Source organism: Tachypleus tridentatus, chromosome 7 (assembly GCF_004210375.1).
Source record: "Tachypleus tridentatus isolate NWPU-2018 chromosome 7, ASM421037v1, whole genome shotgun sequence".
NCBI classification, from domain to species: Eukaryota; Metazoa; Arthropoda; class Merostomata; order Xiphosura; family Limulidae; genus Tachypleus; species Tachypleus tridentatus.
Window position 1 is genome coordinate 55138156 of NC_134831.1, and position 13509 is coordinate 55151664.

Here is a 13509-nt window from a genome sequence, read left to right on the forward strand (position 1 = left end):
AAAAAATGGCTTCTTTGAAATAATGCTGAATATTATTGTGAATTATCGCAAATCATATTTTGCCGTTGTATAAAAAATATCAATGCAATGTTTAAAATATTCAAATATTTATTAATAATTTGTGGATTTTTTTGCCGCTTCAATTTTTTATTATTAACAGTAGTACTAATCTGTTCGTTTTCATTGCCTACGGATTGTAAAATAATGTTATGTTAACAGCTGTAAAACGTATTATTATCATCAGTTTCTAGTTTCTCCTAAAGTTTGATAAGTCTAACAAAAAATAAGAAGTTTGTTTGAAGTTAAGCACAAAACAACACAATGGGTTAGCTGAGCTCTGTATCGAATATCGAAATCCGATTTCTAGCGTTGTAAGTCTAAAAGTACGCACCCATAGAAATATATATATTACTTTGGAATTTAGAACTGTGGTATTTTCCAAGTTGTTGAATTTCTTGAGCAAATTTGAAATTGTAAGCAGCCTGTTAAAAAAATCTTCATTCTCCTTTTATTTGATATTCAATAGGAATTTAAGCATTTTCTTTTTGTGTCATGCACACATCTTATTAAGTTGATGGTAATATGTCACTCCACTCGGTTTGTTATTATTCAAACATATGTTCGTGAAATGTAAAATTGAAACCCAGGAAAACTTGCATCAACTATGCCATTCTCAGTAACTGGAACCACTAACTTGACTACTGATTTTTAGTCAATAGTGACATTAAGTTATTTTAACATTTTATTAGCCTGTTATTGATGCGTTACTTACTTATCGTGTTCACAACAAAAATCAAATTAGTACTATTGTAAAAGTTAAGTATGTCAAAAACGGGCTATGTACTAATGAAACCAAATTTCAATTTATAAATCTAACATAAATGTTGTTTAATAAATATGTCCTTTATATAGCTATGCGGTCTCTAGTAAAAAAAATAAATACTGTTTATGGTTTGTCGTTTCTAATTTTTTTTCCTTATCCTATTTACTGAAGCTGGAAAAATTATATTTTCCACTAAATATTACAAGGATGTTTAAAATAATGTCCAACTATTTTTACAATAAATCAAAATGATATTTCAGACGGGTTGTATATGAATATTATATAGTTATAAAATGTACGAAGAATATGTAGCAAAATGTTTCTCAAAACCATGATGTTCTGAAGGCACATAATCGCATCACGTGGATGAAATTCTTTCCTGATCTCATACACACAAATTAGAGCGTCTATTTGATATCCTATTTCATATTCACAATATATTTTTATTCCCTAAACTCAGTTTAATCCCAGTCGCACCAAACATGCTCGCATTTTCAGCCGTGGGGTCATTATACTGTGACTGTCGATCCCACTATTCGTTGGTAAAAGAGTAGCCCAAGAGGTGGTGATGACTAGTTGCCTGCTCTCTAGTCTTACAATGCAAAATTAGGGACGGCCTGCGCAGATAGCCTTCGTGTAGCTTTGCGCGAATTTCAAAAACAAATAAACTCAGTTTATAAAGTTTAATAACTTAATGTGACCAGTTTGATACATCTGTTTAAGAAATTCTCAAATAGCTCTCATTTCTGCTTCATAGCAAAATTCAATTTCAGATGGTCACAAATATTAAAATTTTCAACATATATATGTGTTTTTGTCTATTTGTAAAGTAAATTAAACCTTCCAATAAATGCTAGATCAGGTTCATATAGCAAAAGTCCCTCACTTCTGTAATTAATATAAAGCCCAATAGAAAACATTAATAAGTGGTTTTCTATACATATTTTTGCTTAAATGTTTCATATCTCTCTCTCTTTATGAGTCTATAGATGTAAACAACAAGAGTGTGTGTATGTGTAGGTTTTCTTATTGCAAAGCCACATTGGGCTATCTGCTAAACCTACCTAGGTGAATCGAACCCCACATTTTAGCGTTATAAATCCGTAGACATACCGCTGCACTAGCTGGGGGCAAACAACAAGAAGAAAATCGGTTAAATTAAATTAAGATTAATGCCAAATTTATTTGTTAATATTATTATTAAATAATGAGGTACCATTTTCTCTTACTTCTGATTTAACAACATGCCTCTCTTACGACAAGAAAAACAATTTGGAGATTAATACTGGTACCATTTTAAAGTTGTTTTGATTAACCAAAGGACTTAAGTGCCTCACGGGCGTCATAGCTAATTTATCTCGAAAGTTCCTTTTGTAAGTTTAAAATTTGTTGTAATATTAATCTCTCGTCCGTCACATGAGGCTTCGTATTTGGATTTGTCTAGACAGGCCTGTTGTTGATAACCTACACCGAATTCCTATATTTTAGTGAAAAAGTAATTCAGATAAAACGACAGGTTTGTTCTAAATTCTCCAGAACTGGTATTTTGAATCTTAACCAATCACAAACATAATGATAGTCACGCCTTCTTTTGACCAAACTACAACTCTAAACTTGTAGTGTTATAACACGTATATGATGCTATTAAACCTTGTTTATGTAATTCTTCTATACTACCATGTATTTTTTTCCCTCCCACCAATCAAAATCATTGCTGGCCGCCCTTCCTTCGCTGACGTCAAATGCCTCCAGCTGGTTAAAAGGGAACAACATCATTAGCAAGTTCACAGCCTCCAGTCGTGTGATCATAAAGGAAATCCACACAAGAAGTAGTCATAATCTAACAAGATGCTGAGTGAGAAGAGAAAAAAGGTAAGGAAAATAATTATCTTTGGAAAGCAGATATGCAAATGACTAAACCTAAACATGTCACCTCCACAATATATATTTTTTAACATCTGTATATCTGCGGTGTCTATAAGCAGTAGATATATCAATATCAGTTATGTATTACATATATACATATATACAAGTCTTTCTTAGCTATAACTTTGTATATCAATACTTACAAAATAGTACGATTCAATAAGAACGAACTTAGAGCAAATTAGTTTATATATTTTCAGCTTTAACCTGCTTGAACTACTACAGTATTTACTTTTCTATTGATTAAATATTAATGTATCTCTTTCTATCCTGTTCCTTAACATTTTTGTCGCCACCAAAGTATATTTGACTTGGTCACGCAACGTAATTTGTTCATTTGATAGTTTTCTATAAACTTTAAACTACATATCCCATAATTAAGCTATACTATATTTCACTGAAGACTTTTTCTACTTCTTTTCTTTTTTGTTTTATTGACGGAAAAGAGTTTCGTATTCATTTATATGTGTCATACTACAGTTTTAGTATTCTCTTTCCACATGTGCTTCTTCCCAATCTTTAACTTCTCCAAGGAAAAGCGGAACGAAAAACGTGTATGCTATTTAAAAAGTCTATTTTTGCTAAGACAGGTGGAAACAAATTAAGCTGTAGGTTTTCAGTATTTGAAGTAATAGTTACAGGCACGTTTTGTGTGAGTTACTGTATGTGATATGTTAGTACACAAGAATTTGAACCGTAACGTTGGAGACACAGGAGACTGGAGTAATTTAGCACCATTTAATATAGCCCTTTGAACTTTTAGAACACCATTTTTAGTTTTGTTATTTTTAACTTGTATGAGTAACACGATCTTTGTATTCGACCCCATTTTAGTCTTAGACAAAATGTCTACCTTCTGCACTTTTGTACATGGCCTGCATCTTAATTACATGCTTGTACTCATCAATGATGCAAGATAACATTTTAAAACATGTTCATTTTAAAGTATCTTAATAAATACATATATAACTTACTGTAATATACATCCTATATGATATATAGTTCTGTTTGGAATGCTATAGAAAAATAGGTTGAAAAATATTTCATAAATATGTAACATGCAAAATAACATCGATAAGTCCAATTAATTCCAGTGATTTGGTAAAATTTGGTAGTTAAAATCGAATTATTTGTTATAGTCGAAATAAATACACCCAATGGGACTGGATAAATAAATATGCATTAAATTGCTATAAATCAAAGTTCTGTCTCGTTGAGAAAATCGTGAAGTATATATTTTAGAAATTAGGTCTTACGTACCTGTTTTCTAAAAGAAGATTTATGCTTACTGGCGCTAATGCCAATTTTATCAGACAGGTTGTTGTTGTTTTTTAATTAAGCGCAAAGCTACACAATGGGCTATCTATGCTCTGCCCACCATGAGTATCGAAACCCGGTTTTGAGCGTTGTAAGTCCGCAGAAATACCGCTGAACCACTGGAGGGCCTCAATCAGACAGGACTATCTGTATGACACTTTTGTATTATGATAACTTTAAAGTTATGTAATTCGATGCCGCAAAAATGGCAGTGAAGATTAATATTACAGTGCAGAGTGTTCATTAACTGGAGATCATGGGATACAAAAAATGAAGCATTTCCAGAAAACAAATACAACATGCACTTCTTAGAATTTCATGTACAAGTCTAGTGAAGCTGAAAAAATACAAAATAAATATAACTTTTTAGAGCAAAAAAAAACATAAGATATTCACCAGAAGACAGTTCGGTGTAACACGACACCAACGGAGAAGTGTATAACTTATAAACCTTGATGATATTTCATGTTCAGATGGCTGCACATTTTATGTATAGAGACAAAGCAGCTTTTGACCATATTATTAGCAAAAGTAGCAGTTCTACTGAGATTAGCTAGTACATCGATTATCACTGCTGCAAAAAGTTTCAAGTCCTCACTATATTACTATAATTTCACAGGGTAAAACTTGGAATAGAAGGGCTAAAGATTGTGAACAGAGAGCAATAGATATTATTTTTATATCAAATTCTCTGAGAAATGAACATTTCTTTCCATATTATTAATCTTTCTTGATTGCTGCCTGTTACACAGTTATAACTCAGTAGATGAAGGTTGAGACTTTTATTTTATTCTGAAGTAATTTATTGGATTAGCCTGCCTTTAAAATGTATTTAGTATCACCAGATCGCGATGAATAACAGTCTTTACATAGATGCTCAAATTATTAATTTGATATGCATATACAACAGGATTTTTCTTCTCAATTGGGCCTGGGATGGCCACGTAGGTTAAGGCGTTCGACTCTTAATCTGAGGGTCGCGGGTTCAAATCCCCGTCGCGCCAAACATGCTCGGCCTTTTAGTCGTGGGGGCGTTATAATGTGACGGTCAATCCCACTATTCGTTGGTAAAAGAGCAGCCCAAGAGTTGGCGGTGGGTGGTGATGACTAGCTGCCTTCCCTCTAGTCTTACACTGCTAAATTAGGGACGGCTAGCGCAGATAGACCTCGTGTAGCTTTGCGCGGAATTAAAAAACAAACAAACAAGGGTTACGATTGGAAATATAAATAGCTTAGCTGTGATAGCCTATTAATATCTGGATAGTACTTTTTTATATGTACTTGTTTATTGTTTTCTTCCTTTTACGGAGTGTCAGTGAAAGTTCTAAAGGAAAATACTTTAAGAGTATTAATGATCTAAGACATCCTATTAAACTCTGTATGTACGTTATGTACATCTATGGTACAGCAACAATATTAATGTTACTATATCGTTTTACTTATTTTATTTAACTTTTAGTCAAGTTTTTGAAGCTTCTGAGTATAAGTTGAATAAAATGTAGGTTATATGTTGAGCAGTACTTACAATTATTCTTTATAACGTAACTGATTCTTGGTGACTAAAAGAGTATATAACTAACTTACAGATATAATTTACTTATTAATTTTCAATTAATTTCTATTCAGTTCTTGATAAAGTTTACAGCTTATATAAATAGCAGTTTTCAAGGTTTAATAGTTTAAACAGCTACTTCAAGGAACGCTTTCTAAGCATCGATAATTTAACCTTTATGTAGACTGCTTAATAAAGTGACAAAGCAAGGTTGTTGCGTTTTTAAAGACTAAAGTTGCTGTTGTGGGATCGATTACGTTTAAGGATAGAACTGAGGAAAATTAAGACAGTTGTACGTTTCATAAATGTTTCATTTATTATTACCACAGTTTCGCCCAATAAAAGCATCATCAGATAGAGACTAAAACTTGCCTGGTATGGTCAGGTTGTTAAGGTACTCGACTCGTAATCTGATAGACCCCGGTTCCAATCCCCGTCACACCCAACATGTTCGCCTTTTCATCTATGGGGGCGTTATAATGTGACGATCAATCCCACTATTTGTTGGTGAAAGAGTGACCCTATTGATATAATCCTCGTGTAGCTTTGCGTGAAATTTACAAACAAACACATTGAAATAAGTAATAAAACAGGTACAAATATTTTTAACCAAAGAACAATTTGGGAACCTGGACATTTACCACAAGGCAAGCTCGATTATTTTTATATACACTGGAAAGTGGAGCTTCCCATATATTTCACACATACATACACAAAGCTTCTTGACTCATTTACAAAGTAGCATCCAATTCACAATACATAGAAGACGACAAGCACGAGAATATTTTTCTACAAATAAATATAGTCTGGAATGTAGTTAACAAAACATATGATTCAGAATAGTTAAAATTATTTTCATGCACAATAAAAACAACACGTTTATATTACTCAAAGCCAAAGTTGTTTCTTTCTAGTGTATGAGCAAAGGATCGTCATTCCCTTTTGGCCTATATGAATATACAATGTGTGCAAAACATTCTCACATGTATCTTGCACCAACAAGTCATGGTGGCATATCAGTTCGAGAAAATATACTAGTTTCGCCAAACTAGAACATACTTTACGTATTCATGTCAACCTTTTTTTTCATCTGAACTTACAATGACAGTTTACTTCAATGATGTATTGTGTTGAACTTTACAGAGAGTGAGCGATGTTGTCACGTAATTATTTTAATTTCATCCTTTGACTACCTGTAAATAATACAGTGCATAAATTAGAAGGTTAAAGCCACATGTGTCTTACGCAAAACGCGTGTTATGTTTACTTAAAACACATAACTGATGCAACCAAAATAAACATTTTAACACAGTAGTTATTTTTCATAACTATCGTTTTGAATAAACAATATTGCAACAAATTTCAGTCAACATAGAGTCTTGGGCATTTATCTATAGCATATTACTTGCTCTTCGTCGGTTTGAGCTTCATGAGTTAATTCCCCACTGAGACTTTGTTTCAATGGCATCTCTGTAAACACAATTTCCTTGGTACAAGAAAATCCATATCGGAAGGATGTAGTTTACGCTGTGATGTGCTAACATCACTACCATGAATTTAGAGCATAGCCATACAATGTTACATTAATCCTTTGCATTATTATACATTTCAGTTACGAGCTTTCCATTTCCCGTCCTGTTTCCAATTTTGTACTAATTGCAATCAAGTTGTATCTAAAATTGCGTGTTGGTTTATTAAGTTTGTTTCTTTGATTTAGCATTTTGACTCAAAGCTATACAAAAGTTGTATATTTACGTAGACGTTCCTAATTTTAAACTCATAGACACCGAAAAATGAGATCTGATGGTTACTGATATGGTAACCAGCGCTTTTGTTTCTGACAAGTGGACGCAAACCTTTATTCTTGGATTCATAGTCCTAGCCCGCTGCCTATATATTGAACTAATATTTGATGCTGAATATAACCAACACGGCCAGATGGTTAAGGCACTCGAGTGGTAATCAGAGGGTCGTGGGTTCGAATCCTCGTCATACCAAACATGCTCGCCCTTTCAGCCGTGAAGAAGTTATATTGTGACTGTCAATCCCACTATTCGTTGATAAAAGAGTAGTCGGAGAGTTGGCAGTAGGTGGTGATGACTAGCATCCATCTCTCTAGTCTTACACTGCTAAATTATGGACGCCTAGCGCAGATAGCTCTAGTGTAATTGTTGTACAACCGTATATATAAAACCACACATCTGCGACACCTGAGTAACTGTATATTACGAATAAGAATGTACGCTTGGAGTGATGCGTATTACTCGTTTAAATCATAGAAACTAACTTTTGTTTTGACATTATTATTACTTTTTTAAGTATTTATATTTTAGTTGTAATCTAATTACAACTTTATTATTTTAATCGTAATAAACATGATGAAGGACGGACATTTCCGTTGCAAATTCCGTCTTATTTGTATCAATCATAATTAAATATCAATCATTTTTTACCGTTTTACTTGATAGCCTTGAGTGTAAAAAGCCCTGACGACTTTTGGAGGACACTAAGATTATAAAAAAAAAATGGTTTGTTGTTAAATTCAGTCGTAAACTTGAAAACAACAAGACAAAATACGAGATAATATTTATTTAAAGAAATGTGGCTCATTTAGCTCATAGTAGTAACTGTTATATTTCAAGATCGTTAACCTTGGATATGCATATTTTTATCGCAATGATTTCTAAAGGAGTATTGTCCCTGCATGGCCAAGTGGGTTAAGGCGTTCGACTCGTAATCTGAGGGTCGCGGGTTCGAATCCCCCTCGCACCAAACATACTCGCTCTTTTAGTCGTAGGGGTGTTATAATGTGACGGTCAATCCCACTATTCAATGGTAAAAGAGTAACCCAAGAGTTGGCGGTGGATGGTGATGACCAGCTGCCTTCCCTCTAGTCTTACACTGCTAAATTAAGGACGGCTAGTGCAGACAGCCCTCGAGTAGCTTTGCGCGAAATTCAAAAAGGAAACAAGAAAACAAAACAAACAATTCTAAGAGAGTAATCATGAAAAAATATTAGTTACATAATATAATAAACCCTATGGGAGAATACTCACAAATATAATTGTATATTACGAGTAATCTTTTGACCGCAGTTTGTTTATTTTGGAGCAAAGCCACAGTGGACTATCGGCTGTGTTCGCTACGATGAATTGAATCCCGAATTTTAGCGTTGTAAGTCCTTATATTTACTGCAATCCACCAAGGGGCTTGACTATATTTAAATGTAATTCAGTTTTTTGCCACAAGCCTTTTGAGTACTGGTCATATAAGGTATTGTGATTTATAGTAAAGTATTCATCGCCATCCTTTCAGGGTTTAGTTAAACTGTAGATATTTCTGAGAATAAAGCACAAAACAAATCTTGTTGCGTATCACGAACCAACAAACAGTATATCAGCAAAGCCATGATTATTTCATTATAATCCTTTTGAAGGCTACCTTTAAATTGTTTTGTACGTAAAATCAAATTACTCATACTATGATGAATATTCAGTTTATCTGAATGAACTTAATTCTAATTGCATTTATAACCAAATTTCATGTAATTTGCTCTCAATATGTTAGTAGTATAAATTAAATTGGTTGATTTAATTCATAAAAAAACCTTATTGTTTATTTTTGTTGTTGGTGGTGGTGATGATGGTGGTACACTTTGATCTTCCAAATGCTTTTACTTTCTTCAAAAACATAGCTCTATTTTTATTCACTACCCAGCACAACTTATTTTAACGTAGAAGCCTTGTTTGTTCGGTGACACTTGAGATTACTTAGAAACAATAAAACTGGCGTTACAAACGAAGGCCGAAAAGCCTTTGAAGTGTTGTTGTTACCCAATATTAATTCCGATTGACGTGAATTCTAGAAAATATTTCTTAGAACTATTTATCTGAAACTTAAAAAGTTTTAAACGTCCACGTATTCTGAACGATTCCCACAGGATATATAACTCCTAAAATAAATTATATTTCAATAATTTCACTGTATGAAATTTATGTGCAACATGTGTAGGTTGTATTTCTCGAACTTTTGTATCTCATTAAAATGCAGAGCGTGAAAAATAACATTCATTAAGTTTTAACAACGACCAATTCTTATAGTATTTTTTTACATTGTAGCATCCCAAATGTTCTGTTTCCTTTACACCATATATGTATAAAATTGTTTCCGTGTGTGTATTAATTAGTTTCTTAAAGTTGTACGTGTGTAAGTTGGTCGGAGTTTCTTTTTCTCAAATTCAAAGTCATTTGAGAATCGGTATGTGTAGAATGAACCAATTGCACGTGTTTATTCTGAAAGTCAATACTTTTAGGATTAAGAAATATGAAGAACAAAACGATATAACCTTTAAGATGGATTTTCCTAACGATAGGTCAGCAACTGCTGAACCACAGGAGATGATCCTGCGGGTCAGCGAAATATGAGACAGTCATCATAAAATATACTCAGAAGTACTTACGTACATTAGCTGCGTTATACGTTGTCTAAACATGGTCTAATACAAAACACTTACTGTACTTTCCTTAATACGACTTAATAAAAGCACTTGCATAAATCAACTAGGTTAGAAATACTTTTAACAAAGTTAATAAATGAAAGCACTTTTATACATTTATTACCTTAAAATAGGTTTAAGTACGGTCTAATAAAGACGAACACTTTCATAAACCAGTAATATAAGACGTCGTCTTAACACATGCTCTAATGAAAAGTACTCATGAATATCAACTACGTTATAGACAGTCTTTAACATGATCTAAAAAACACTTGTATACATCATATATAATGCAAGTAATGTTAACACGGTCTCATAAAATGTACACATCAGCTACACTACATGTGGTCTTAAACACGATTAAATATTGTAATACGTTTAACGAATACGAATTTATAATTATTATATAGAAAATAAGTATGAAATTACAAAATAACATCAATATCAATCTTTTGAAATAAGTAATAATATATTAGAACAATCAGAATAATAAACATTTGCTTGCAGTACCGGCAACAGCAAACGTGTGGGTAATAATACTTCATTTATATGTTTTCGTTAAAACTTGCACCAAATGTTTCGTGTGCGTATATGCGTTTAGCATTAGAAACTGTTTTTCAACTCTCTTTCACGAGTGATCTTTGTCTATTTTTACTCAACTACACTGTTGTTATTTAATTACGTTATTTGGATAGTAAAACTTTACCTAATACGTAACATGTATACAAAGCGTTGCAGTATTTGACAGTTGTATTGTTTTCGTTTTGTGTCTGAAGGCCATTTTGTTTATTGTCAGTTAAGTAAGATTTGGGAAAATTCAAATCGTTTTCACGTCCGACTTGTACATTTCTATGCTGTTTTTTTAACGTCCTTGTTGATAAAACAGTATTTTTACCTAATACACCTTGTTTTAAAAGTTTTCAAAACATCATAAAAACCTGATAGACCTTCATTAAACGTATTTAATAATTAAACTAAACCAGTTGGACAAGGTCCTTAAATACCGGGCGCGCCCAAAATTGATAAATGTGGGGCATTCTATAAACAAATAATCAATTTCATTCCAAAACCTTTACCATATTACCATGCTACAAACTGTTGGAATTTCGAACACAGTAACTGAATATCGTGCTCGTATTTTCAGTTTTTAAGTGGATGGCCCAGAGTGATTATCAAACACACGGATTTTAAAAGCCACAATAACTACTTTATGACATCATCAAGATAGCGATAAAAAACGCACAAAACATTTAATATACAACGTTTAAGGTACAGCATATCATACCAATCAAAACATAACATTAAATTCATGTAGTTAACTACACAGATTTATGTTGATTTTATTGACATATATATAACCAAATTATCGCTCCTTGTAGTTTCGCCATCTTTTCTTCTTCTCTCCCTTTGCTTTCTTTAATCTATTTTTCCCCATACTATCCAAGTGTAACTAGTGGTATAAATATGAGTTGGAGAGTAAAGAATGAATAAGAACATTGTACAATTTTAGACTTAGCTAATCTAAGTAAAGCAATAGAGGGCAAATGTTTTGTTTGTTTGTTTGTTTGTTTTAGTTTCGCGCAAAGCTACATGAGAACTATCTGCGCCAACCGTCCTTAATTTAGTTACACTTTTACTAATGAGTAGTAGGAATGACCGTTCGGAAAAAACGAGCATGTCTAGTGTGATGGAGCTCAAACATGCGACCCTCAGGTTACGAGTCGAGAGCCTTAACCTGAATGCAAATGGAGCAGCTGTTGTGCGATACAATAATTCAACACGTTACATTCTCCAGTTTGTTTCGTGTCTATCAAGAAATGAAAAAAACATTCCTCTCTATAAACTACTTGTACTTAATACTATGTTTTGTAGCTCCAGGATTACATTCCTCTCTATAAACTACTTGTACTTAATACTTTGTTTTGTACCTCCAGGATTACATTCCTCTCTATAAACTACTTGTACTTAATACTTTGTTTTGTAGCTCCAGGATTACATTCCTCTCTATAAACTACTTGTACTTAATACTATGTTTTGTAGCTCCAGGATTACATTCCTCTCTATAAACTACTTGTACTTAATACTTTGTTTTGTACCTCCAGGATTACATTCCTCTCTATAAACTACTTGTACTTAATACTTTGTTTTGTAGCTCCAGGATTACATTCCTCTCTATAAACTACTTGTACTTAATACTTTGTTTTGTACCTCCAGGATTACATTCCTCTCTATAAACTACTTGTACTTAATACTTTGTTTTGTAGCTCCAGGATTACATTCCTCTCTATAAACTACTTGTACTTAATACTTTGTTTTGTAGCTCCAGGATTACATTCCTCTCTATAAACTACTTGTACTTAATACTATGTTTTGTAGCTCCAGGATTACATTCCTCTCTATAAACTACTTGTACTTAATACTTTGTTTTGTAGCTCCAGGATTACATTCCTCTCTATAAACTACTTGTACTTAATACTATGTTTTGTAGCTCCAGGATTACATTCCTCTCTATAAACTACTTGTACTTAATACTTTGTTTTGTAGCTCCAGGATTACATTCCTCTCTATAAACTACTTGTACTTAATACTTCGTTTTGTAGCTCCAGGTTTACAATGGTTTTTTTCTTTACCCGTTTCAACAAAGTGAACGGTTTAAAAGTGAATTAAAAACTGCGATAGAAGCAAGGAGTATTGTAAACTAAATTATGAAATATAAAACGCATTTCTGGATGTATAGGAGAAATTTATCATTGTATTTTTTAATATTATGTAGAGAGACTAAAATATCTTCAACACGTACAATAACAAAAAAAAACAATAAACATACACGTGAAATAAACTAAAACCTTCAGAAATTTATAAAAGTATTTTAGTTAAAGCTATGAGTTACACTAACATGAATGGACTCTTGCCAGACCTTCGATGTCTTAAAACTATCATATACTGCGTCGGCCCTTTTAATAAGCAGTTGTTTTTTTTTAATTAAATAAGTTCAAGTTATAATACTCCAATTATACGTCAAATGCATAAACTTATGCATGCGGTCTGAGCGGGAAGTCCCAAACATTATCTTATATACTTCTGCCTTATGTTCCATATACGATATACAATATTCATATGGAATTTAACAACAGTTTAATACCTCATTTTGATATTGTGCTGTTAACCTTCGAAGATTTATCTTATGTTCACAGTTTAAAACGCGATTTATCCTTTCTTGCAACTCTTAAGTTGTATTCTTTTTAGTTTTAAAAACCTTTAATTACAGCCGTTCCTCCTTAGTGTCCGTGGTCATTGAACCGAAACAACATCGTTTAAAATATAAACGGTGTGATCAATGAAAAAAAATGGATGACCCTGTCCCAGACGTTCTTCATAGATAGCAGAATAATGACA

At 32.7% G+C, this 13509-nt stretch overlaps 1 protein-coding gene across 2 annotated transcripts in view; it reads left to right on the plus strand.

Annotated features, from left to right (window-relative positions):
- The first annotated feature begins 2560 nt into the window (after positions 1 to 2560).
- Positions 2561 to 13509, plus strand: part of LOC143255696 (hexokinase type 2-like) — a 42881-nt gene continuing 31932 nt past the window's right edge. For both annotated transcript variants that reach the window (XM_076511756.1, XM_076511759.1), the window contains exon 1: positions 2561 to 2695. In XM_076511756.1, coding sequence (XP_076367871.1) covers positions 2672 to 2695 — 24 coding nt within the window. In that variant the 5' untranslated portion in view covers positions 2561 to 2671. The remainder of the gene's footprint in view (positions 2696 to 13509) is intronic.